General features: G+C 34.3%; 2 protein-coding genes across 4 annotated transcripts; both read right to left on the bottom strand.

The window, feature by feature from the left end:
* Positions 1-5323: 5323 nt before the first annotated feature.
* Positions 5324-12764, bottom strand: LOC128214639 (uncharacterized). 2 transcript variants are annotated; one of them, XR_008257950.1, is made up of 4 exons: positions 12301-12764; positions 11492-11603; positions 10472-11090; positions 5324-5442 (listed from the first exon to the last, which is right to left on the bottom strand). XR_008257950.1 is itself a non-coding variant. In XM_052921205.1 (3 exons), exons 1-3 carry the CDS (start codon positions 12569-12571, stop codon positions 10805-10807), a joined length of 669 nt encoding a protein of 222 aa, XP_052777165.1. In that variant the 5' UTR covers positions 12572-12764; the 3' UTR covers positions 9081-10804. The 2 variants fall into 2 exon arrangements, 1 of the variants encoding a protein (XP_052777165.1); XM_052921205.1 differs by lacking the exon at positions 5324-5442 and having other exon boundaries at positions 9081-11090.
* Positions 12765-20973: 8209 nt separating this feature from the next.
* Positions 20974-24352, bottom strand: LOC128214546 (uncharacterized). Of its 2 annotated transcripts, XM_052921066.1 has the most exons (4): positions 24326-24352; positions 23852-24063; positions 22770-22881; positions 20974-22151 (listed from the first exon to the last, which is right to left on the bottom strand). In XM_052921066.1, exons 2-4 carry the CDS (start codon positions 24042-24044, stop codon positions 21893-21895), a joined length of 564 nt encoding a protein of 187 aa, XP_052777026.1. In that variant the 5' UTR covers positions 24045-24063; positions 24326-24352; the 3' UTR covers positions 20974-21892. The 2 variants fall into 2 exon arrangements, with proteins under 2 accessions (XP_052777026.1, XP_052777025.1); XM_052921065.1 differs by having other exon boundaries at positions 23852-24338.
* Between the last annotated feature and the right edge of the window lie 3395 nt (positions 24353-27747).

Genomic DNA, 27747 nt, shown 5'->3' with positions numbered 1-27747 from the left:
AGTTATTCTCCAACCGTTTTCACGCATTAGTGTACCGCCTTAGTTATTCTCTAACCGTTTCCACGCATTCTTGTACCGCCTTAGTTATTCTCCAACCGTTTTCACGCATTAGTGTACCGCCTTAGTTATTCTCTATTCGTTTGCACGCATTCTTGTACCGCCTTAGTTATTCTCTAATCGTTTGCACGCATTCTTGTACCGCCTTAGTTATTCTCTAATGGTTTGCACGCATTCTTGTACCGCCTTAGTTATTCTCTAATCGTTTGCACGCATTCTTGTACCGCCTTAGTTATTCTCTAATCGTTTTCACGCATAAGAGTACCGCCTAAGTTATTCTCCAACCGTTTTCACGCATAAGTGTACCGCCTTAGGTATTCTCTATTCGTTTGCACGCATTCTTGTACAGCCTTAGTTATTCTCTAACCGTTTTCACGCATTAGAGTACCGCCTAAGTTATTCTCCAACCGTTTTCACGCATTAGTGTACCGCCTTAGGTATTCTCCAACCGTTTTCGCCTATTCTTATATCGCTTTATAACATGTTTTGATGTCATCTATTCTTCTTTTTGTACTCTGTATAGTCAATTTGACTATATAACGTACTTTATTTTCTACTTTCCATTATTTTAAGAATGTCTGTTCATTATTACAAGAATGGACTGTCCAATATGTCTTGGAAGTCTTTGTGTAAATAATGGACAGTCAGTTGAAACAACGTTAAACAGGAGTCTAATCTACATAGAGGAATGCACAAAGAACAATGGATCACGTTACAGACCTGTTTCAAATATCGTGACAAATGGGCTGCAGGCTCATAGCTCAGCGATATTGATGATAGATGCTTACTTATATATTGAAATCGATATAACACAAGTGTGGCCGTTTCATAGAATTAAACATTTAGTTTATACATGTCCTTATGTGATTTCAGTTAAGATATTAGTTTGGCATTGAAATGTGCTCTAAATATTTATTAAGCAACAGAAAATTAAAACATAATCACATTGTCATTTATTATTTTGGCTGTAACCAGGTAAGTCGGCGCCCCGACTATTGTCTAAATAAAGCCCAACTAATGGACCACTTCATAACATGAAGAGGAAAACCGTCGATGTTTTCCACGTTGTACAATAAAACGTTGTTTTCTTTTTAAATGTATTATTTAATTGTTAATGATGTCTGCAATTACAACGGCTCTGTACATTGTGTTTTGCATATATTGATTTTATAAACCAACTTTTATCTGAATAGATAAATGAACGATTTACTGTGCAATTATAATTCCCAATATGCTGCTCACTTTCCTACGCAGTTATCTCCCTTGGTGAGCAGCGATAAAGGTGCTTTCGAAAAACAGACATTATGTTTATAAGTTCATTTTGAAATTTAATTCAAACGAATTAATTTCAGGCTATTTCCTCAAAATAATTAAAATAAATCTCATACAATTTACTCGTGAAGTGTGTTCATAAAACAAATAAAACAATAATAGTACTTAAACAAAAATGTCTCGAATACATGGATGCTACATATTTTATCGTTAAAGTTAACAAAACCTTGTCATGTGTAACTTTTTAATATATTTAATTTCAGTATGAAGAAACCCAAAGCAAAACTGTTTAAAAGCACTCGCTTTATTCTCATTATAAAGTTTTATTATCTTATTTTGAAAGCAAAACATATTCAAAGTATTCAGTAATACATATGTATAAAGTGATTTTAATTGAATTACTAGTATATTCATTTATTTGAACAAACAACAATCAGCTACTGTCAGATATTCAAAGACATTATGTTTTAAGCCTGACCTCATAAAACATGAAAGTCCATTGACATGATTAGTTTGATTACAATTGTTGACATTGATATAAAAACAATTGAAAAAACAACAACAACAAACATTTAATAAACAAAGGTATTTTCTTTACCGTTCGTTTTGGTCAGTGTCAAATCAGTTAACAAATGGGTCCGTACATTCACTATATACACGCTGTGTTCACATGTTTAAATTCAGAGAAACGCTTCAAACGCTCCAAACTGTCTATTTGTGTGCCTCATACTGCACTTTCTCTGACATGACGGACAGTTTTTGGTGTTTTATCATTGCTTAGTTTCTGACCATGTTTAAGCGTCCGTTTATCGCTTTAATTAGTTGCTGACAGTGTTCACCCATTTTTATCGCCAAACTTACTCTAAACCGTTTTCACCATTGTTTATAAAGCCTTAGTCATCTCTGAACATTCGTTTACGTCAATACGTATACAAACTGACTCATCTCTGATCATTTAAACACTCTGGATATAACCGACCCGTTTTTACCAATTTTTTACGGCCTAATATATTCTCTGACCGTTTTTCGATCATTCTTCTACTGCCGCAGTTACTGTCTGATCGTTGTAACATTCATCTAACGCCCAACATACACTCTGACCGTGTTCACACATTCATCTAACGCCCAACATACACTCTGGCCGTGTTCACACATTCATCTAACGCCCAACATACACTCTGGCCGTGTTCACACATTCATCTAACGCCCAACATACACTCTGGCTGTGTTTACACATTCATCTAACGCCCAACATACACTCTGACCGTGTTCACACATTCATCTAACGCCCAACATACACTCTGGCCGTGTTCACACATTCATCTAACGCCTAACATACACTCTGGCCGTGTTCACAAATGCTTCTAACACCCATGTAACTCTCTGACCGTGTTCACAAATGCTTCTAAAGCCCATGTAACTCCCCTACCGTCTTCACAAATGCTTCTAACACCCATGTAACTCCCCTACCGTGTTCACAAATGCTTCTAACGCCCATGTAACTCTCTGACCGTGTTCACAAATGCTTCTCCCGCCCATGTAACTCTCTGACCGTGTTCACACATTCTTCTACCGCCCATGTTACACTCTGACCGTGTTCACAAATTCTTCTACCGCCCATGTAACTCTCTGACCGTGTTCACAAATTCTTCTACCGCCCATGTAACTCTCTGACCGTGTTCACAAATTCTTCTACCGCCCATGTAACTCTCTGACCGTGTTCACAAATGCTTCTACCGCCCATGCAACTCTCTGACCGTGTTCACAAATTCTTCTACCGCCCATGTAACTCTCTGACCGTGTTCACAAATTCTTCTACCGCCCATGTAACTCTCTGACCGTGTTCACAAATCCTTCTACCGCCCATGTAACTCTCTGACCGTGTTCACAAATTCTTCTACCGCCCATGTAACTCTCTGACCCTGTTCACAAATTCTTCTACCGTCCATGTAACTCTCTGACCGTGTTCACAAATTCTTCTTCTGCCCATGTAACTCTCTGACTGTTTGCACACATCCTTCTACCGCCCAAGTCGCTCTTTGTAAATTTATGAAATGTATCATTAAAAATGTTAATTATAGAATATAATGTACTCCACTTTATACCATGATGTTAACTATTATATTATGATTGAAGTTCATTTTTCAAAGCCTCTTTATGTGTAACTGTATGATATGTTCATTGCAATTCTCATTTTGTCATGCATGTATGACATGAGTTTATTGAATAAACTTGAAACTTGAAACTTGACCGTTTTTACACATCCTTCTACCGTACATGTTACTCTCTGACCGTGTTCATACATTCTTGTACCGCCCATGTTACTCTCTGACCGTTTTCACACATTCTTTTACCGCTTGTGTTACTCTCTGACCGTTTTCACACATTCTTTTACCGCTTATGTTACTCTCTGACCGTTTTCACACATTCTTCTACCGCCCATGTTACTCTCTGACCGTTTTCACACATTCTTCTACCGCCCATGTTACTCTCTAACCGTTTATACACATTCTTCTACCGCCCATGTTACTCTCTAACCGTTTATACACATTCTTCTACCGCCCATGTTACTCTCTGACCGTTTTCACACATTCTTCTACCGCCCATGTTACTCTCTGACCGTTATCACACATCCTTCTACCGCCCATGTTACTCTCTGATCGTGTTCACACATCCTTCTACCGCCCATGTTACTCTCTGATCGTGTTCACACATCCTTCTACCGCCCATGTTACTCTCTGACCGTGTTCACACATCCTTCTACCGCCCATGTTACTCTCTGACCGTGTTCACACATCCTTCTACCGCCCATGATACTCTCTGACCGTGTTCACACATCCTTCTACCGCCCATGTTACTTTCTGACCGTTATCACACATTCTTTTACCGCCCAAGTTACTCTCTGACCGTTTGCATACATTATTTTACCGCCAATGTTACTCTCTGACCGTTTGCATACATTCTTTTACCGCCAGTGTTACTCTCTGATCGTTTGGATACATTCTTCTACCACCCAAGTTACTTTCTGACTGTTATCACACATCGTTTGGATACATTCTTCTATAGACTATGCTACTTTCTGACCGTTTGGATACATTCTTCTTTAGAACATGTTACTCTCTGACCGTTATCACACATCGTTTGGATACATTCTTCTACCGCCCATGTTACTTTCTGACCGTTATCACACATCGTTTGGATACATTCTTCTATAGGCTATGCTACTTTCTGACCGTTTGGATACATTCTTCTATAGGCTATGCTACTCTCTAATCGTTCGGATACATTCTTCTTTAGAACATGCTACTCTCTGATCGTTTGGATACATTCTTCTTTAGAACATGTTACTCTCTGACCGTTTGGATACATTCTTCTTTAGAACATGTTACTCTCTGACCGTTTGGATACATTCTTCTTTAGAACATGTTACTCTCTGACCGTTTGGATACATTCTTCTTTAGAACATGTTACTCTCTGACCGTTTGGATACATTCTTCTTTAGAACATGTTACTCTCTGACCGTTTGGATACATTCTTCTTTAGAACATGTTACTCTCTGACCGTTTGGATACATTCTTCTTTAGAACATGTTACTCTCTGACCGTTTGGATACAGTCTTCTTTAGAACATGTTACTCTCTGACCGTTTGGATACATTCTTCTATAGGCCATGCTACTCTCTGACCGCTTGGATACATATTTTTAAAGGCCATGTTATTCTCTGACCATTTATGTTCGTTCTTGTAACTATTTTTCTTCATTATTATTATGTTGGTTTCGTTCTTTCTGTTTTACCAACACTCGCATGTTTTGGCATAAACATTTGAAAACATAATCTTAATTATCTGATTCTTAACGTTTGCAAATTTTATTTTGTTACAGCTTAGCTGACCTTTTGCCTTTAAACTCAGCCAGCCTTTTCAAAACAATGTCAAATCGCTACTGTCTGTCAAGCTCACTTAACTTTAAACACGGTATATCTTTTACCTTTAACTCGATTACAAATGTCTCGTTTAACCGACACAGTTAGTCGAAACTGGAAGACAGCCACACACTGTCATCTGTGAGGATTTCTTTGTGGAAAGTCAACAAGATAACTAGCGAGTTTCGAAGCCTGCAAAGGGAAACAATAGAGAGTGTTAACCTTTATGCATAAATGCCTTATTATCTACCATCCGGATCAGCATAACTTTATGTATAAATATGATGCTGTAAACCATAGTTACAAATGGATCGGCAAATCACCAAAGAAACTATTACACGTTCTAAATATAATGGATAGAAACTTTAAATATTGCATTTCAAAGTTGACTTTTACGCATTTTATAGCTATCGACTACAAAATAAGATAATATTATATCGTCTCTAGCTTCATGTCCGACGTTAAAGTCATAATACACAATGAGGTATATCAGTCGATCGCATGTGAAATCTGTAAAAATGTTTGTGTAAACCGCGAAAAAAAAACACATACTCGTAGGATTTATTTTCATTGTTCAAATATAATTGCTGTTCTGTTTTATAAAGATTTGATTCTGAATGTCACATTTATCTTCCTGAAAAGATTGAATCCCCATCTATCACATAACATCTCTTATTTTTCGAAAACCACATATCAGTAACTTGAACCTCTTACAAATCCGTTGTGAGATATCGTGTTTGTTAAGCGACAACAACGCGTTTTTTTAAGAAATCGATCAATGCATTGTGTGCTTTTGTCAATCCTATAAATCACATCAAGTCGGATAAACGTTATCGATGAGCATATTGGGTAAACAATAGTTTAGTGATCTAAAATTTTACAGTTTTTTTATGTAAAACCACATAGACAGGCGTTTTTAACGTAGCTAGGTTGTTATGTTATGGTTAAGTTAATAGGATACATTTACTGCTGATCTTGGGCCTATTTATTCGGTAAATGCATACTTATAACTTTTAATCAGGTTGGTGTTTGCAATTATATTTTGTCTAATGACACATCCCCTGTAAAAAACCCGGCTCACCGGATTACTGTCAATACCGGTTCACCAGATTACAGTCAAAACCGTTTTACCAGTGTACATTCAAAACAGGTTCACTAGATTTCAATCAATACCATTTTACCAGATTACATTCAAAACAGGTTCACTAGATTTCAGTCAATACCGGTTCACTAGATTACAGTCAATACCGGTTGACCAGATTACTGTCAATACCGGTTAACCAGATTACAGTAAATACCGTTTTACCTGATTACACTCATTACCGGTTCACCAGATTACAGTCAATACCGTTTTACCATATTACATTCAAAACAGGTTCACTAGATTTCAGTCAATACCGGTTCACTAGATTACAGTCAATACCGGTTTACCAGATTACTGTCAATACCGGTTCACCAGATTACATTAAATACCGTTTTACCATATTACATTCAAAACAGGTTCACTAGATTTCAGTCAATACCGGTTCACTAGATTACAGTCAATACCGGTTTACCAGATTACAGTCAATACCTGTTCACCAGATTACAGTCAGTACCGGTTCACCTGATTACAGTTAATACCGGTTCATCATATTACAGGCAATTTACAGTCAATAGCGGGTGACCAGATTACAGTCAAAACCGGTTTTCCAGATAACAGTCAAAACCGGTTCATCAGATTACCGTCAATTTAAAGTTAATACCGGTTTACCAGATTACATTCAATACCGATTCATCAGATTACAGTCAATACTGGTTCACCTGATAGCAGTAAATTTTGGTTCACCAGATTACAGTCAATATCTGTTCACCAGATTACAATCAATACCGGTTCACCAGATAACAGTTAGTACCGGTTCATCAGATAACAGTCAATTTACAGTCAATACCGGTTTACCAGATTACAATTAATACCGTTTTACCATATTACATTCAAAACAGGTTCACCAAATTACACACAATACCGGTTCACCAGTTTACAGTCAATACCGGTTCACCAGATTAAAGTCAATACCGGTTTACCAGATTACATTCAAAACCGGTTCACCAGATTACAGTCAATACCGGTTTACCAGATTACAGTCAATACCGGTTCACCAGATTACACTCAATACCGGTTCACCCGATTACAGTCAAAACCGGTTCACCTGATTACAATTTATACCGATTCACCAGATTGCAGTCAATACCGGTTCACTAGATTACAGTCAATACCGGTTCACCAGATAATAGTCAATATCGGTTCACCTGATAACAGTAATTATCGGTATACCAGATAACAGTCAATACCGGTTTACCAGATAACAGTCAAAACTGGTTCACCAGATTACTGTCAATACCAGTTTACCAGATTACAGTCAATATCGGTTAACCTGATTATTGTCCATACCGGTGCACCAGATTATAGGCAATACCGGTTCACCTGATTACAGTCAATACCGGTTCACCTGATAACAGTCAATACCAATTTGCCTGATTGCAGTCAATATTCGTTCACCTGATTACAGTCTATACCGGTTCACCAGATTACAAATAATATCGGTTCACGAGATTACAGTCGATACCGGTTCAGCAGATTACAGGCAATACCGGTTCACCTGATTACAGTCAATACCGGTTCACCTGATAACAGTCAATACCAATTTGCCTGATTGCAGTCAATATCGGTTCACCTGATTATAGTCTATACCGGTTCACCAGATTACAAATAATATCGGTTCACGAGATTACAGTCGATACCGGTTGAGCAGATTACAGTCGAAACTGGTTCACCAGATTACAGCCAATACCGGTTCACCAGATTACAATCACTACCGGTTCACCAGATTACAGTCTATACCGGTTCACCAGATTACAGTCAATACCGGCTTACCAGATTGAAATTAACAGCGGGTGACTGCTGATTTACCAAAATAAATGTACAACAACTCATTGATATAATAGTGTTTTTATTTCGATGTTACACTATGATGTAAATAAATTAATGCAGTTTTGCATTGCATAACACAGCTGTCTGAAATCGTCTGGGTGTTTATCTGGCCTGAAATAATCTTTTTCCCATCCGTCCCAATGTAACTTTTTCTACGACCTTGACGCCGGGCAAATGAGGTTCAATGTCACGCATCAGAGTGGTCTTTCCTTTGCTGTGAGGTCCGCAGAGATAGTAGCTCGCTTTATGTGTTACTGAGCTCATACAGCATAAACGCATGCGTTCAATACTGTATCAACCGTCAATATCACTTTTTTATTTGCTAAGAACGAGTAGAACAGTAATCATGCAAGATGAGGTTATGTTTAATGGTATTGTGCAAAATTACCAATTTTGGCCATAAATCTAAATCCGTTAACGACATTAAACGTTAAACTTGTACAAATATTACATCCACGTTTACACTTGTGCCAAGATGTAATTCAGTATATATAGTATTATTCTCATGAACTTTATAATTGGAATGAAGTTTTTCACTTATTTGCCCATCCCTACACTGATTATTGCGATTCATTGTACAAGTGTTTTTGTGTAATGTTTCGCATGATATTATTACTACAAAGACATACGTTTATTACAGATTACAGTTCATTTTATCTCGACACATCTGTCAATCTTTATCAAAATTAAATCATACGAATATAGGAAATATATATGATGCGACAAAATTATTTGAACGATTATATTGTCAAATACACAAAATCAATGCGCGTATAGAGTGTCTAAAATGGGGATGAAAAGCTCATGAATAAATGATCGTAAATTACAAATTAAACTCGATTATTGATACCCATTTTTATTTGCATATACTAACTTCAAACAAATCAGCGATAACTTGCTGAATGATTTATGCTGTGGAAACATAAAAAAACACCAGTAATTGGTGTATACCCGGTAAATTGGACCGTAGGGAAAATGGGTAGTACTGAGTAAGCATCTGCGCTTTACACAGGGCCTGTAACGGAACCAAAGGTTCAATACCAATTTACAAGTAAATGTTGTTCATCATTTAAACATTTCCCTCACAATTTGGCCTTTATGACTGCTTCATCAAATGATGCTAAGTTAAGAATGAAGCCGTTTTATAATACACTTTTATAGATTTTGATTCCTGCTTAAAAACCGTGGATCCAAAATTCTTTTTTCAAAGAAAATCTTTTGCACGAAGTGCTCAGGGTAAGAGAGTCGGTTCGTTTGTTAACACTATAGGGTATTAACATTTAGATGCTTGAACGTCTTATCAAAACTCCAATTAAAAGCACGTTTGAAGTGTGTACATACAGCAAACATCCTACATAACTTGTATATTGACCAAAAAAACAAATATTATCATTAAAACTGATTTATTCATTATAGTACCTATAAACTGTTCAATTACCTGTGTTTGAGTTTATTTTAAAAAATAAACTATTATACTTACACTATCAAACATATATATTCGACGCAACACAATTCAAATAAGGTATCAATAAACTGTTTATCAACATGTATACTTCACCCTTTCATGAGCTGAACTTTTCAAAAGAATAAGCTTAGTCATCCTAACCCTTTCTGTTTTTTACTGATTTCCACATGAGTAACTGCTCATCTTTGACCCACTTTTTTACTGCCGAAATTATAACTATTTCTTCTTTTGAAGTCATTCATATATTTCACATTCGTATCCGCTTTCAACCGTTCCTTCACCGCCTTAGTAGCTCTCAGTCTGTGTTCATGCTTTCTTTAATCCGCCCCACACACTCACCGACCGGTTTGACAAATTCCAAAGTAAAGTTGGTCATTGTTTAACTGGCTCAAATAACTCTGACCGTTTTAACTTTTTACTAATTAGTTTACCGCCTACGTTTGTCTATGACCGTTTTTACACATTACTTTACTCGCTAAGTTACTTACTTACCGTAGTTACACATTTTTAACCATCTAAGTAACTCTCTGACCGTTTTAACACACCCTTTTACCGCCTAAGTTAGCGTCTGACCTAGATGACCCATTTTTAACACCTAAATGACATTCTCACCGTGTCCACACATTCTTATGACGCCTTACTGGACCATCAACGAGTAGTTAAAATGACAATACTATTGATTCCATGCAATAGGCATTTTTGCCACCAATTTGCCAATCCTTTTTTATAGAAAAAGGATTAATTTGTACTCCAACACCTATATATATAAAGTAGAGGATACTTACAACATTCAGTTCAATATTATTGAAAATTCGTCGACGGCCCGCTTATAGTCATCTCTGATAATTTGCATACATTCTTTTACCGCGTAAGTTATAATCTGACCGTCACTAAACCATTCTTATACCGTCCAATTTCTATTTTGCCTCAGCTACTTAACTTTCTCACAGTTTTTCCAATTCTGTTTCCGCGTAAATGTCTGTCAGACCATTTTAACACATTCTTGTACTTATTATAATTCTTATTTATTTTCTTCATCCTGTTCTTACCGCTTTTGTTATTGTTGATATACCAATACAAATATTTGTATAGTAACGGATTAACATTTTTTAATAAAACTAGTTACATTCTGACTCTTTACCCGCGTTACACTCAACTGACACTTCGTTGAAGCCATGTCGACGTTTTTCCTTAAATTCAACCAGCTCTTTCAATACAATGTCAATTCGCTTCTGTCTGTCAAGTTCATGTAACTCAATATACGGTATCTCATTTACGTTTAACTCGTTCGCAAAGCTTTCGTAAAACTGACACAGTTCTTCGAAACTGGAAGCCAGCCGCACACTGTCTTCTGTGATGATTTCTTTGTGGGGAGCCACCAAGATAATTAGCGAGTTTTGAAGCCTGCAAAGGGAAATAATAGTGAGTGTTAAACCATGTGCCTAGATGCATTATCTCCCTTATCTCTATTTTAAACAAAATCGCTTTAAATGTTTTCATGCTGTACATCATAAACGCAATATAATCGGGAAACTATCACTAAAAAACTACTGAGTGTTTAAAACACAATTATGTCTTAGGAACGATATATATGGCATTTTGAATACTTGACTACTTGGACATCATATTTGCGTATTTTAAAGTAATCGGTCGACAATACGTCTTAAATTGACAATATCACGATCAACTCCGTCAGCGAAAAAATATGTATGTATTGTAATATTTAGTCGAAATAGGAGATGAGGAAGTAAAAGGTACGTACGGTAAATCTCATATTCAAATATTTTATGGCTGGTCATTTATACCTTTTTATCCACTGCTGAATATTCGGTGTTTCAAACATTCTATCTCTAGCTTCAGGTCCGACGTAAAATTTACAATACACAATCGGATCTATTGCTCGATCGCATATGAAATCTGTAAAAAAGATATATGTTAAATGGGAAAAAAATGAACACGAACAATTGTAGGTTAGGAATTTTCTCCGTATGTGCAAATACACTTCCTGATATGTGAAATTAATCATTAACATTTTCTGAAAATCACAAGTAGTTTTTTGAAAAAGATAAAATTACCATCTGTCACATAACGATCCATATTTTTCGAAAACCACTTATCACTAACTTAAACCTTTTACAAACACAAGGTGTGCTATTGCTTTTTGGAAAACGATAGAAATTCAAGAAAACTTTAAGCAAATTGTGTGTTTAATCGCTTTTATGTAAACCGAATTCATAGTCCTGTTTAACTAAATATTTATTATCATAAATGAATGCGAGGAAGGAGTAATGCCGAATACTGAACAAACTTTACAATAAGGAAATTTAACTTGAGAATCTGATCATTGTATTTTTTATATTAAGAGTTATTTTGAATGTAAACATTTTACAACAATTGTGAATCAAGTTATTACTACAACATAATATAAATGAAATATTTGGCACGTTCTTATACAATCGTGTGGTTTCTGCCTCTGTGGGAGGACGAGATGTAACCATCAGGGAATCTATTTGTTCGGCTTGGTGGCCAACACAACTCACATGGGATTGACCGAGTATATGAATGTAGTAGTTTGAAAAATGACAACAATTTGGATATAGCCACACGTACAAACCTTGATTCATTTCTGAAAACCTCTTTTCCACTTCAATTTGAGCTTCAAGTATTTCAAAATTCAGCTGTCTGAACACGTCAGGATGTTTATCCGGCCTGAAATCATCTCTCTTCCATCCGTGGTTTCTAATAACTGACCTTGCAACTTCTTCTACAACCTTGACCCCGGGCAAATGAGGTTCAAGGTCAAGCATCAGAGTTGTCTTTCCTGTGCTATGTGGTCCACAGAGATAAATGCGGACTATATCCTCATTGGTATCGTTTGGTTCCATGATTTGTTAAATAATTGAATGGATACAGTAAAAGCCCTGCAGCCAACACCGTTCATGAACACAGTTCTTTCAACACAATATGTTTTAACTTAATATTCAAATTTTGTCTATTTGAATGTATTACATAGGTATTCCTTTTACACAAATGACATATATTGTATTATGTACATATGAGTTATCAAAGTAAGATTGTTTTCATGACCTGAAATAACCATAAATTGCGATGAGCTATGATATACAAGTTATCTTATTACCTTATTGGCCCATAAGAACGTTTTCTGAAAAGCCCCTTACTCAATGGTAAACTAGGTTAAGGAAACTACAAAACGAGTTAAGAAAGCATGCTATTATAGGGGCATGTATATCATTGTGGGTATGAATATTTGTAATAATCAAGAAGGTTTGCTTGATTGCACACATTGTTGACGTTCATTTCGAGTTTTACCATTACACAAATTAAATGAAATCAATGAGTTTGCCGAGTACACTAAATATTCCGAGTCTTTCAATCAAATCGACATCAGTGAAAGTCATCGATAATAGGGATGATATATGTTATATAAATAAACTACTTGTACGCCATCTAGTGCGTTTGAACTACCTCATGCTTGCTATGTCATCAAAATACACGTTTGTGTACATTGTAGATGTTAAAAGCGTGTGGGACACTTTGTCTATAACGTCATAGAGAAAGTAGTAGTCTGTGTTAGGTGAACGTTAACCATATTTACAAAATCGTTAGAAATTTGTTTTTGCGAGCGTCGGGCAGCTTTCCCATTCGCATAAAATGATGCAATATATTTTTCGTTTCTGTCAAAGTACAAAGTGTCGCTACCTCGCTTCCTGGTCGTTGATAACTCAATTGTTATTGTTTGAACATGCGGTAATATGAAGCTTTGAAAGAAGATCTTACTTTATCTCTTCATTAACCGAAAAAATGAATTTCAAATAAAAAAATACAATTTTATTATCTGTTCAGAAGCACCTGAAGGTCGAATTTATGTAAATCCAGTTCAGGGGCATCGTGCAAAATTGGTAACAACTTGGCTTATATAGATTTCAATGCTTCAAAAAACGTATCATTATTGTTTACTTCAAACTAAAGCATTTGTAAAGTGTAAACACATAGCAAACGTCCTAGATAGCTTATTTATTCAACAAAACGGTAATACAACGTTAGAAAGTGGTTTAATCAAAATAGTATATCCAACATCTATTCAGTTACAGAGATGTGTTTTGGTTTACTTTAAAAATAAATAAATACTTACACAATCATACATATATACTCGACATTACAATAAGTAACTTTTATGTAACACAAAAAACACACTTAGCCCTGTTTAAACGCCAATGCTTTACATATACTTATCTAGTGAAAATAATGTACAGTACAACACAGACAGACCACACATGTTCGTTTATCAGCATATCTTTATGAAGAATGGTTTAGATTACCTCTTTTTTCTTCTGGAGTCTGTTCTTCACACTCTGTTTTACTTAAAATTACAAATGCATAACCTTCGTCACCGTTTTCCCTTTTCTCAATCATTTTAAGATTAGTAACTTGTTATCCAATTCCTATTTTCACCTTTGACCGTGTTCAATGCTTTTCAAAAACCGACCAAGATTGTCTCTATACCACATAAGCTACTTTCTGACAAATATGCTAAAACTATATGATTATTGCTACTAAGACACTCTGCGGTCGTTTCACACATGCTCATACCGCCAAAATTACCCTCTGATGGTGTTTACCCATATCTAAGCAACCAATATTATTTGAACGATTTCACCCTTTCTTTTACCACCTAGGTTACTCTCTGACCCTGTTAACACATGTTTAACCAACCTAAACTTTCCTAAACCGATTTCACCCTGACAGTTTACATTTATTCTTATACCACCTGAGTTTCCGTCTGACCCTTTTCACCCCTAAGTTACTCTCTAACCGTTTTCACCCATTGTTACCGCTCAAGCTACTCTCTGACCATTTTCACCCATTTCTACCGCTCAAGTTACTCTTTGACCATTTGCACAACTTATTATCCTGCCAATCTGTTATCAACCATTTTTATACCTGCCTCAGATTCCAATCCACGATCAATACACTATGACAATAATATTGACTAAATAAAAATTGACATTTTAATTGACTCAATAAAATTGACAATCTTTTATTTGCCACTAACTGATCAATCATTTTACTTAAATCATTTATTCGTCTGTACTTATGTACTTTTAAATTCTTTAATATTGCCCACTTACGTTTAATAGTCTTTTCAATTTATTTGATCGTGGAGTAGCCGCTTATAGTCATATCTGACCATTTTCACATCTTAGTTACTGTCAAACTGTTTTCAACCAGTGTATATCGCCTATTTTACTTGTCTGACCAGTTCACCCATTCTCTTTATATCATTAAAGTTTAACTTAAGACGCAAACGGCATTCTGTGATGATTTCTTTGTGGGAAGTCACCAAGATAACTAGCGAGTTTCGAAGCCTGCAAAGGGAAATAATAGTGAGCGTTAAATAATGTGACTAAATGCCTTTTTATCTCCCCTATGAACAAAATTGCTTTAAATGGTATTTTTTAATGAAAACCAAAGAATGCAATACTATCGTGGATCTGCCACAAAACCACCAAATTCTTTTAAAAAAATGACAATTGGAAAAGCTTTTTTGCGTCATTTATATTTGATGGTCATAGACAAGTTAAAAGTAGAATTAACAAATCACAATCGGGTCTATCGCTCGATCGCTTATAAAACCTGAAAAAAATAATGTAAATAAATGAGCACACAAAATAGTTTATGATTTTTCTTTCATTGTGCAAATATATTTGCTGATATGGGAAATAGTACTTCAAACGTTTTCTGAAAATCTCATGTAATTTTCTGAAAACGATAATAGCCACATCTGTCACATAACGATTCTTATTTTTCGAAAACCACTTAAACCTAAGTAACCTGAACTTTTTACAAACCCATGGTGAGATATCATGTTTGTAAAACGATAAAAATAAAATAGAAACTTTGGGGAAATCCAAATGCAATAATTCTCATAAATTGGAGAAACGTTTTTTAATGATCAAATTAATTAAATCGTAGTTGAGGCTAGACGAAATTAATAATTTGTTCTACGGATTTTCAAGTACAAATATTTTGGCGAGCGAGCGTAAAATAAAACTTCAATTCCAAAGATATAACGAAGCGGCGAAAGGCGATTTTGATTTTAAAAAAAACAATGCGTTCTGAAGCGAGCGAAAAGTTGTATGTATTATTGACCCTCGCATTTTTGATGCAAAACAAATTTTGCTCTGGTGTATGCCGGGTTTATTGTTTAGCATATTGTCATTATTTATACAGGTAAAGCATGGAATCAAACCAGTCATAGCAGTAAATTTGCATGAACCGTGCGTTTGAAATTGAAAGATCACTTTACTACTTGTACTGTTTCGTTGTATACATAATGCCACACCACATTGTCTCACCTGGTATAATATGTTTACAAATTGTTACACACTGAGAAGTTGACATTATGGAAATTTAGATGTTTGTGCACCTCAAACAAACGATTCCAAAATTCAATGGCATAACACCTTTAATATTTCTGTATTTCTTTAAAAGAAAACACCTATACCTTGTTCAAAGAAATATATATTTTGCTAAATAAATAAGTAAAAGAAACAGTAAATAAGACAGCAGATCAAAGTTTTACCAAAAGATCATGAATTATGAGACTTGTTATGAATATGAAGCCTATCAATATTTCTACGCACTCAACAAAATAAAAAAAACTGTGTTCAGTCTAAAGAGAAAGGAAATTTTTCATTTGGACTGGATCTTGCATTCCAAGTCACAAAAGTTGTTAAGGTTTTGTGTAAACAGCAAACTTTACCCATGTCAAGTCAAGTCATGACGTTTGGTCCAAAAGTAGCACCTCGGACATTGCTGAAGTAGCAGCTGATGTCCGCAAACAATCTCTTTGTGAAACCGTTTACCTTCCAGGCTACATTTCTATGTTATCTGCCTTGTTGCCGCCAGTGGCGGAAAAAAACACTACGTCAACACCGCCATATCATTCGAACTCAATCAAAGACCGCCACATTCAAAATATTACCTGGATAGAATTTACCTTTCGTTTTGTCGATGTTCCATAAGTAAGACAAGATACCTCCAGGTCTTGAAGTTAGGCGAAGAACGGAAGCAGTCCAAGCGAAAGGAGTGACATTCCTTAAGACAACGTTTAAGTGAACAAGACAGGCCTTATCATATCTGAGGAAAGATATACGGTGCCTGTATTAAGGAGAACATACTCTTGGACTCAAAACGAGTCTTATATTGGTATCTAAAAAGTCCGATATAGAAATGATATTTGGTAATGTAATCTGAAAATAACCTTAATAACAGGCCACATAGAAACGTGTCAAAGCAGACAGTTAGTAAATGGATCATACAGATGGCCTATGATGACAAGTGAAAGCGAATATGACAAGGTAATTGGGACCTTCTTGTGTCCTTTACCCTTTATCTGAGGAACACTAAGTATTGATATAAGTATGATATTTTACAATGTGTATAAGACCATTGAAAGTTTTATTTCACAGCGGATTACATGGTCATTCAAGTTGAATGATCTTGTATGTAATATAAAGACCATGTTTTCCTATGGCTGCTAATTATGCACATTTACCTTTTGACCTATTTTTATATTGTTACATAGTAAATACTGGCATAAGTTCAGAGATCTTGCGCTTTCTATGAAATTTAACAACACTTTAAGTTTCATTGCTGGCATTTTAAGAATAGATATTCCCTCTTTTACGGTAAAAAATCAAATTAATATACCATTTAGATTTAAAACTTATAAATTATCAAATACGTGCGATCAAAATGGTTCCTTTTTTAAATCTTCAACTTGGAGAATCAGATGGCAAATTGACCATCAAACTTTATGACAAGCAGGATTAAAATTTAAAATTGTTTATCATCCGTCTATTGATGACGATGTTCCACTGTCAAAGTTTTATAGTGTATTTATTTTGCAGTTAGTTAGATTCGCTAGAGTATGTGCGGACGTAGATGAATTTTGTTTCCGTTGTACTTAAATGTCTGCTAAATTGTTAAAATTTATTTAGATATCAGAAATTGAGGAAAACCGTTTCTAAGTTCTTTATGAAGCATTACGACATTCTATCTAAATACAAATACAGTATTAAATCCCTAATTGTTAATGCTATTACTCATCAGGATTTCTTTGGCAACATTCCCAAAAATCTACATAAAACAAAAAAGATTCCACCAATATCCTTACTGATCGACTTAATGACCCTTTAAATGCTTATTTGAATTGATGGAATAATTTTTATTATTTAACATAATACATATATTTAGTATTTTAAATAGATTTTCTTGAAGACGAAATTCATGTTGATCTCAACTCCTAACGACGACATTTATATTCAGTTATAAAACTTATGACATTATTGTTTCAGTGCAACAACTGGGGCTCATATTATCTTCCTTTAAAGCAATAAATTTGACTTAAGCAGTCGTCGACCTTTACTTTATTTGCTTTCTTCCGAAATTATGATGTTTCTCAATACCTTTCTCGATCGAGGTGAGCGTTGCAGTCCACGAATGGTTTTCTTCAGGATTGAAAGTTATCTTTAAGACCATTTTTGGAAGATATTTTCTGGCGGACGTTTCTACCTCATATTCGTGTCGTTTTATTCATTTTGTTTTTTTTAATTTCGAAAGAAATTCACAGCATTTATACATCTGTTTTCCTTGTGTTTTTCCATAGTTTTAACCACAACAACTCTCTGCTTGTATGTTGTGTCTAAAATCAGAATGTATAGCTCTTGAATAATTTATCGTAAATGGTAAATTAAATTCGAGGATTGAGATCTATTTCTATTTCTATTTGCAAGTCATGTCGCTCTGTTTCAATCCGCGACTCTCTGCTAAATGATTCGCGGAAATATCAAAATAACACCAGTTATGGATGTACTGGGTGAGTATCTAAATTAGAACACTTTCGGCAATATTTTTGGAATATTTTTTGTTAGAAATGGTCCACAACTACAAATTTCCCATCAGCATACTAGGATTCAAGACCAACTGGTTGATATAAATGGAATATTTTCAAGATACTACCAATCTGCATGAAAAGTACTTTATTAACCGCACAATCATGGACTGCCGTATTTGTCCTCAGAGTACCTAAATCTGGAAAAGTTTTAATTCGTTATTTATTTTTATGTATCCTTTTAAAATTATTGCTACATGTATTGCTTTAGTAATTTAATAATTTATTTTATTTCCAGCTTGGTTTTTTTGTCATTTTTGTCAGTTAAATGTGACGATTTTAGTAAAGAAATATACAGACTGAACCAGTATCCTGTGACTGTGACAAGCATGAAGTCATTTTCTCGTGTGCCATGTATTGACATTTAAACATGAAAAAACTTTGAATGATAGCAGCATATGAAATACTTACCGGAGAACCGTGTTCTTTGGAAGTTGTAACTAAGGCATGCCTTGAGATAACTTCAACCGCGAATTGAAATTCGCATTAAATGTTTCGTCTGACTGTTTTAGTTTTGGCTGTAAGAATTGAGATTCTCAATTGTAAACCGGCTGGAAAATGGCAGTTAAGGTCAGGGTAAAAATACAAACATATTTCTTAGGTGTTCATGAGAAGTTTAATACATGTTTGAAACATCATAATTTCATAATTTGAAATATCCTCACGCATGATATCTTCTTGGTTTAAGTGGGTCTCTCGCCTGGCGTCTAGTACTTCAAGGTAAAACTGAATAAACTGTGGTAGTAAGTAAGGTGCTTTACACAGGGAAAGAAACGGAATCAAAGGATCAACTCCGAAACCGACATAAAGACGGCTGACTTTACAAGTAAATGATTTTGATTTTCCCTCGTAAATTGGCCTAACACTCCGTCGTAAAAATAATGCTCCTCGGTAAGAAGGCAGCCGTTTTTTATATAACAATAAACGTTTTATATCCTGCTTAGATAACCGTCGACCCAAAAATACTTGTACTTACTTTTTAAAGAACATTTCTCTACACAAAGAGGCCAGGGTAGTGAGACGGTTTATCTTCTGTTATTCGTATTGTTTATATAAATTTCACATGGCACAAACTCATATAGATATTGTATAAAAAGATATATGTAAAATGTTTACGAAACAGACATCATATATATAACGTATTTATTTTACAGAAATCAAATATAATTTTTTTCATTTACAACAATGTGATCGGGTTTACTTTAAAAATTAACAAATTAAATACTCTAAAGATCGACATTACAACGAATAACATTTATTTATAATAGTCAAAAGATAATTCATAATTCATATAAGCTATCAATAAAGCGTGTATTTATAAACGGTAAGGGTTATGACCCCAAAAATCTATTTCATTACCATCCTTGCATATTGTTAGTAACATGATAGGAACTACAGGGAAGCCCAAAAATGAACGAAGACCCAGTTTAAACGCGTAACCAGCACAGCACTAGTGAAAATAATGTACAAAAAAACACAGGCACACCACACATATATCGATGAATATTCATTAGGAATTTGTTTAGGTTTTCACTTTTCCTCTTCCTCTGTCTGTTCTTCACCATAACTTGGACTTAAAGTCATAGATGCATTGCCTTCTCCATCCTTTATCACCTTTTCTATTTTTTTTAGTTTTTAAATATTTGCGTTAAATCTTTTACTCACTTTTTTCAGCCTAAATTTCAAGTATTTATCATTTTAGTCATTGGCTATCGCCTAAACTCCTCTCTGGCCGTTTTTATCCATTCTTCAATCGTCCGAGTTACTCTATGACCCTTTTCCACGCTTTTATGAATCAACCAATGTTAATCTATGCCCGGTTTGACCAAATCAACCAAACTATTCTTTGACAGTTTTAACAATGTTTAAATCGCCTCAGTACTTTCCATCATTTTCATCCATTCCTTTACAGCATAGATTACTTTCTGACCATCAAAACACACATCATAAACAGCCTTATAGTATCTACTACATGACATTATTCACCAAGTTTTAAACACCCAAATTATTCTCTGACCGTTTTCACAGATTCTTAAGTCACTCCCGGTCCGAGTTCCCAAATTTTCAAAGCTCTCTGGCCGCATTCACCCATGTTGAACCAACCAAAACTCTCTGTACGATATCATCCGTTCTGTTAGCGTCTTAACTACACTCTGACCATGTTCAGAGATGTATAACCAACCACAACTCTCTGTACGATATCATCCGTTCTGTTACCGTCTTAATTACTTTCTGACCATGTTCACAGACGTGTAACCAACCACAACTTTCTGTACGATATCATCCGTTCTGGTACCGTCTTAACTACTCTCTGTACGATATCATCCGTTCTGTTACCGTCTTCATTACTCTCTGACCATGTTCACAGACGTGTAACCAACCACAACTCTCAAAAGGAGTTCACACTTTCTGTTACCACCTAAATTAGGCTCTCTGACAGTTTACATCCATTCTTATATCGTGTAAGTTTCTGTCTGACTCGTTTCACACATACAGATAAGTTATTTTTTGACCGTTTTCACCCATTGTTACTGCTCAAGTTACTCTTTGACCGTTTGACCGTAAGCACACATTTTACTCTGTCAAGGTTACGTCCTCACTGTGATCAATAATTTTTATACTGCCAAGTCACTTTCTGACCGTTTTCACCCATTCTTATACCGCCTTAGCGACCTATCTATGATCATTTAAATTGGCAATAATATTGACTGAATAAATAATTGACAAAAACATTGACACATTGAAAATGATAATCGTTCCTTTTTGCCAAGTGGACATTCATTTCACTAATCAAATTTTTCTGTACTCTCACAAACATTCTTTAATAGTAGGATACTTTTAATATTGAAAATATCATTAAACTCGCGCTTTCGTTTTCGTCAATATATTGATAAAGCCTTTAATATTGCCCACTTACGTCCAATAATATGTTCAATGTCCTTTATTTACAATATATTTGGCAATTTGATTGATCCCTGATGGGCCACTTATAGTCATCTCTGGCCATTTTCGCCTCAGTTACTTTCAAGTCATTTCCATTTTTTTCTATACCGCCCTATTCCTTTTTCGCCTAAATTACTACTATGACCATTTTGCCCATTCTTTACTTTCTGACCGATTTCTCACATTCTTATTACTTATCATATTTTCGTTCTTTGTCCTGTTTTTGCCGCTCCCGTTGTTTGTGTTTAACTTTCTAATATTCGTACAGTACAAATTTAGCCCCTTGCTACACTTGACTGGCATTTTTTTTAAAGCTTAGATGACGTTTTTCTTTAAACTCAGCCAGCTCTTTCAATATGATGTCAATTCGTTTTTGTCTATCAAGTTCACATAAATCAATATACGGTATCTCATTAACATTTAACTCCTTGACAAAAGTCTCGTAAAACCGACACAGTTCGTCAAAACTGGAAGTCAGTCGCACACTGTCATCTATGATGATTTCTTTGTGGGGAGCTACCAAGATAACTAGCGAGTTTCGAAGCCTGCAAAGGGAAATAACTGTGAGTGTTAAACAATGTGCCCAGATGCATTATCACCTACCTTACGAACAGAATGGCTATATATGAGCATTATTATTATTATTATTATTATTATTGTTATTTTTATTATTGTTATTATATTATTATTATTATGATTAAAATTATGATTATTATTATTATTATTATTATTATTATTATTAACGTTAATAGGAAAAAAAAAACAAAAAAAACAGTGTTGTTATTATTAATAATGTTAACAATTATTATTATTATGCTGTAAACCAATAAAATATAATCGGAAACTGTAAACTTATAATGCATTATCATCGGCAAACTTCCTGAAAAAAAACTTCCTGAAAAGCTACATGTTCAATATTATGTCTCAATGACGCTTAATACGGCAATTTAAGTTACAATAAGAAAAGCATATTTCATAGATTTCAATCGACACTTTTTTCTCAAGTTGGCAATTTTACTCCATCAGCATGTAATATGTATCTATTGGCACAGAAATACATGGTTTAAATAGTAGAAAGAAGAAGACGTAGGGGAAGAAGACGAAGGAGAAAGAAGAAAGAATTTTTTTGATGTTTTATGACTGGTATTCTTATTTCATAGTACCTTTCTATCCACTGTTGAATATTCGGTGTTTTGAAAATTCCGTCCCTAGCTTCTGGTCCTACGTAAAAGTCACAATACACAATCGGGTCTATGGCTCGATCGCATATGAAGTCTGTAAAAAAGTACATGCAAAATGTAAACAAAACACTAAAAGAAATTGTTATTAAAGAATGCACTTTCTTTATGAAAATTAATTTGCTGACATGTGAAATCGTACGTTAGGCATTTTCTGAAAGTCACATGTAGCATTGAAAACGAGAAAACCACAATCACAAAACAACTCTCATTTTTCGAAAACCGTTTATCGATAACCTATATCTTCTACAAAACTCATGGTGAGATATCATTTTTCGAAAACAATACAAATGCAATTAAGTGTTAACGGAGTGTTTAGAAACCGCTGATCAAATTAGTGAAATTATATTTAAAATATGTGTAAATTGCTAATTCCATTTTATATAAATTAGATATGGTTTAAGGCTTCATTCGGTCCATTTATTTTGGAAATGCATACCAATAACCCATTAACCAACTTAGTGTTTGAAATTGTATTTTGTCTTTTGACACAACCTCTTTTGAAATTTGCCGATTCATCTGATTAAAATCAAAACAAGCTGACCACTGATTTTCAAAAAAGGAATGTTCGGCTATCTCATTGGTTAAAATAGTTTTTCGAACAATCACACGTGTACAATAATACTGAATATCATAAATGACATCAATGTATTTGTAAATGACGCGAATTGAATTAAATAGTATATGAGGAAATTTAAACTTAGAAAATATTGTTTAACGATACCTTATATTAAGTCTTAGTTTTGAATGTATTTATTTAAATAAATTGTGAAATAAGTTATTACTACAACATACTATTAATCACATCCTTTGGTATATTCTTACACCAAATCAATGCCTCAGGCTCTGTGTTGATGTGAGGTCAACCGAATCTATAGGTTCAGTTTGGTAATCATCACAACTCACATTTAGTGAATAGGTTAATGCATAAACTGATATATTCTAAATCAATGTACCTTATTCTACATCAACGACGACTACAATTCAATATTGCCCTACGTACGAACCTTGATTCATTTCTGAAAACCTCTTTTCCACATCTATTTGAGCTTCAAGTATTTCATAATTCATCTGTTTGAACACGTCAGGGTGTTTATCCGGCCTGAAATCATCTCTCTCCCATCCGTGGTTTTTAATCACTGACCTTGCAACTTCTTCTATGACCTTGACCCCGTGTAAATGAGGTTCAAGGTCAAGCATCAGAGTTGTCTTTCCGGTGCTGTGAGGCCCACAGAGATAGATGCGGATAATATCCTCATTTTTAACATTTGGATCCATGATTTGTTCTGATTATGTAATTTCAAGAAACAGCGCTACAGCAACTGTTCTTCAAAAACAATTTGTTTTAATCTTTCAAATTAATATTTGATATAAGCTTATTTAATTGATTTATATAAGTATTCCTTTTTAATATAAAACAATTTTGATTAGTTACAAAAGTATTAATAACACCAATTACAGTAAGTAGAACATGTACTTACAAACAAGTTTATAAAGCACTACATTCTGTGTGACTTTTTAATGCTATGAAAAGCGATCGGCTATGATATACGCGGTCGATAACCACAGTATTGGCCGATAAGTACGTTTTCTGAAAAGCCCAATAGTCGATTGCAAAACTATTTTTATGAAACGATAAAACGAATTAATCGAGCATGCATTCATGTATATCAGTAGTTCGATTGAGGTATGTATGAAAAAAAATATGCTTGATTCAGTTGGTGGCGTTTATTTGGAGTGAAATCATTTAAAGAAACATATGGATGTTAGAAAATAATAAGTTAGCCGAATACACTACATATTTTCTAGACTGTTTTCTTACAAAATGTTTGAAACCTTTACTAAGAGTTTTATTTCGTGCATCATTGATTCAGTTTAAACCAAATTGACACTATTGGGAGGGATCTATCATACTATCATAGGGATGATCAGAATACGGTTGATAGACGTGTTCACCAGCAATTACTTTGAAGTGTATGACTTTATATATAATGAATACAGGTGAAAGCTCTGGGTAAAAATAAAAACAGTTTTCTCACACTTCAGAGAGCTTGTACATGTTTGACACAAAGTCAGGGTGAAAAGGTCTGCTCATTCTTCATAAAGTCTATACATGTTAAACACATAGGTCAGGGTAAAAATAAACAAAAACATAATTCCCACACTCAAAAAGTGCATACATGTTTGAAACGAAGTTTATATTTTCAATATCCCCCTACATGTACGACAGTATTATTCCCCAGTGAAATTATTCAATGTACTTCATTGGGTTAACCTCGTATCTGATTACAATACGCGTTTAAATGTACGCATTCAGATACATTTTTAATACCACTCACAGGTTTTTCATGATATCTAATCAAGCATAGACTTATAAAATATATAGATTATGTAGCCTTCTTCTTCCATTAAATAACTTTGAAGCCTGCAAAGGGGAAATAATAGTGATTGTTTAACCATGTGTCTATAAGCGTTATTATATCCATTACACGAAGAAGAAGAAGAAGAAGAAGAAGAAGAAGAAGAAGAAGAAGAAGAAGAAGAAGAAGAAGAAAAGAAGAAGAAAGGAAGGACTTTTTAAATATTTTTTTTCTGTTTTTTGTTTTGAGATTGTGTTTTAATGTTTAAAAACTATACTACAAGGCAACTTTAAACTAGCAGTAGTTAGGAATAGCCATTTCATGGACATTTTAAGTTGCAAAAAGATTGGATAAATAAGTGCAGGTCAGGGTGACTCCCCTCCCCCCACCCCCCACCCCCAGCTCGCTCAGAGTCCCCACACTTAAAAAGCTTATACATGTTTGAAACAAAATAATTTTTAATTTTAAATATCTCCGTTCATGCACGATATCATTGCTATGGTCATACTGAGTAAATTGAAATATGTTAGATCGATGCTTTTCAAATGGAGAGTTACAGAACAAAACAATCAATTCAAAGAGCTGATGTAATGCAACCGGACATCTGTGCTTGTTGTGTTGAATTATTCACTAGAAGCTTGAATATTTTACTCTTTAATAGTATATTGTATAGCTGGAAGTATTCGAATTGAACAGTATGTATATTGACTTGCTATCGTATTGATTGATCAAAAAATGAGATCGATCGAACACTTTATTTATCTTTATTCGTTAGGATGAGTATTAAGTTTAATGTTAAAATGTTCGAAAACTGGTGTAACCTTCTGCGGCAAATCGAATAGAACTGGTTGTCTTTGGTTATCAAAGTTAGTCCAAATGTTTATTGATGTTAGAATGTTAATTTTAACAAATCATTCATACAATGTTGTTTCTTAAAGTTTTGTCAGCTCTTTTACCCACAAAACATTTTTCCAACCCTTGCCAAATAAAGTTTCCCAAAACTAAATGAAAACTAAATATTTATTTTTTCCCAACCTGCTTCGTATTGCGGAAGGCCTTTAAAGAAAAGAGCTGTATTATAAACGTATTTCGTTACATCTGCTATTACTTTTCATACATACATACACACCTTATATCTTTAAAATACTGAGATACAGCAAAGGAAGACACATTTAGTTGTAAAATGTTAGAAATATTTTATTCAAAAGATCCATTTAATAAATATATATGGTAATGTAAATATTAATAACTTTAGTTGGAATGTCAAAACACGTAAAGAAGAAAATACAAATTTGAAACATTGCAACACGACAGGGGGCAGACAACAAGACAACGCAAACACTGAATGGTGTGTTGAGGTAATTGACCCACAAATAAGCTAATTATTTGATAATGAGTGATGTTTTCATTTACAATAATTTTAATACCTCATGCCTGATGACCCACTATAATACTGATATCATTTGAATGGGTATGTTTGCAGATTAACATAGTTAATACCCTAAAATACATTATAGATAAGGCTTTAGACGTAAAAGAGCGTTTTCATTTCGCCTAAAAAGAAAGCGACCAAATTTAGTTTCCGATAGTTTTTTTTATCGTTTTAATCGCTTAATTTGTTAATCACTTTGGTTAAACATTTCGCGTTATCTTTTTTTAAATTAACCAAAATACTGTGAGTTTATCAGGCATAGATGTTTGAACAATTGTGGGTTAAATACCTTAGTAAATGAAATGATAAACCAAGGTTAAAACTTCACCACCAGAATCATACATATATCTCTCAATGTAACACAACGATGCTTATTCTATAAATATTATTGTGTATTGTTAAATTAGTAGAATAAATCTTTTGTTCCATACAAGAACTTATTTTGGCCAAACCTGACCCCAATATCACAAAAATACTAAAGTCAAATCTCAATCTCAATCTCAACTCATTTTTCCACATTATTGTATAACATTATTAAAAACTTACTAATGTTTTACTATTTTCAAAAGCACACTCTCACATGCATTATATTGATAAACATTATTGTTTAATATTCTAAAAAAAAACTACAGCACAAAATGTACTTGAGTTAAACTCAAAAATAATAAATTGGACTCAAGTACATTTTTTCCTGTCAAATTTTTTCTATAAAATATTGACCAATTTTTTTAATCAACATAATCAATGAGAGAATGTGATTCTAAAAAAAGTAAAACATTTACAATTTTGAATCATTTTATAAAAAGAGTTGAGACTGAGACTGGGATTTGACTTGAGTATTTTCGTGGAATTGGGGCCTCGTGTCTTTGTTTTGTTTTACATTTTCTTTCAGTTTTTTAAGTCACTAGAATGCATGCACACTCCATTTTTTGATTAACATATCAGCAGGAAAAATACAGTTTTGATCAATTTCAACTACACTACGTAAAATCAAGTTTGACGTTATCGTGGTGAAATAGGCTATGCAGATTTCTATGTACATAACACTAAAAAGCCACTGTACATGACCAAACAAACAATATGTTACCCTTGTGTCAGTAAATCAAGGGGT

The sequence above is a fragment of the Mya arenaria genome, chromosome 13 (genome assembly GCF_026914265.1).
Source record: "Mya arenaria isolate MELC-2E11 chromosome 13, ASM2691426v1".
Taxonomy (NCBI): domain Eukaryota; kingdom Metazoa; phylum Mollusca; class Bivalvia; order Myida; family Myidae; genus Mya; species Mya arenaria.
Note: the sequence above shows the minus strand (reverse complement) of the source record. Positions and strands in the feature narration are given on the sequence as shown.

Excerpts from the sequence above, each read along its gene's own strand:
- LOC128214546 (XM_052921065.1), bottom strand. The coding sequence starts at position 24,122 with ATGGATCCAAATGTTAAAAATGAGGATATTATCCGCATCTATCTCTGT. Across the intron at positions 22,882-23,851 it reads GTTTTCAGAAATGAATCAAG|ACTTCATATGCGATCGAGCC; the intron begins GTTCGTACGTAG and ends ACTTTTTTACAG. Across the intron at positions 22,152-22,769 it reads ATTCAACAGTGGATAGAAAG|GCTTCGAAACTCGCTAGTTA; the intron begins GTACTATGAAAT and ends TTCCCTTTGCAG.
- LOC128214639 (XM_052921205.1), bottom strand. The coding sequence starts at position 12,571 with ATGGAACCAAACGATACCAATGAGGATATAGTCCGCATTTATCTCTGT. Across the intron at positions 11,604-12,300 it reads GTTTTCAGAAATGAATCAAG|ATTTCATATGCGATCGAGCA; the intron begins GTTTGTACGTGT and ends TCTTTTTTACAG. Across the intron at positions 11,091-11,491 it reads ATTCAGCAGTGGATAAAAAG|GCTTCAAAACTCGCTAATTA; the intron begins GTATAAATGACC and ends TTCCCTTTGCAG.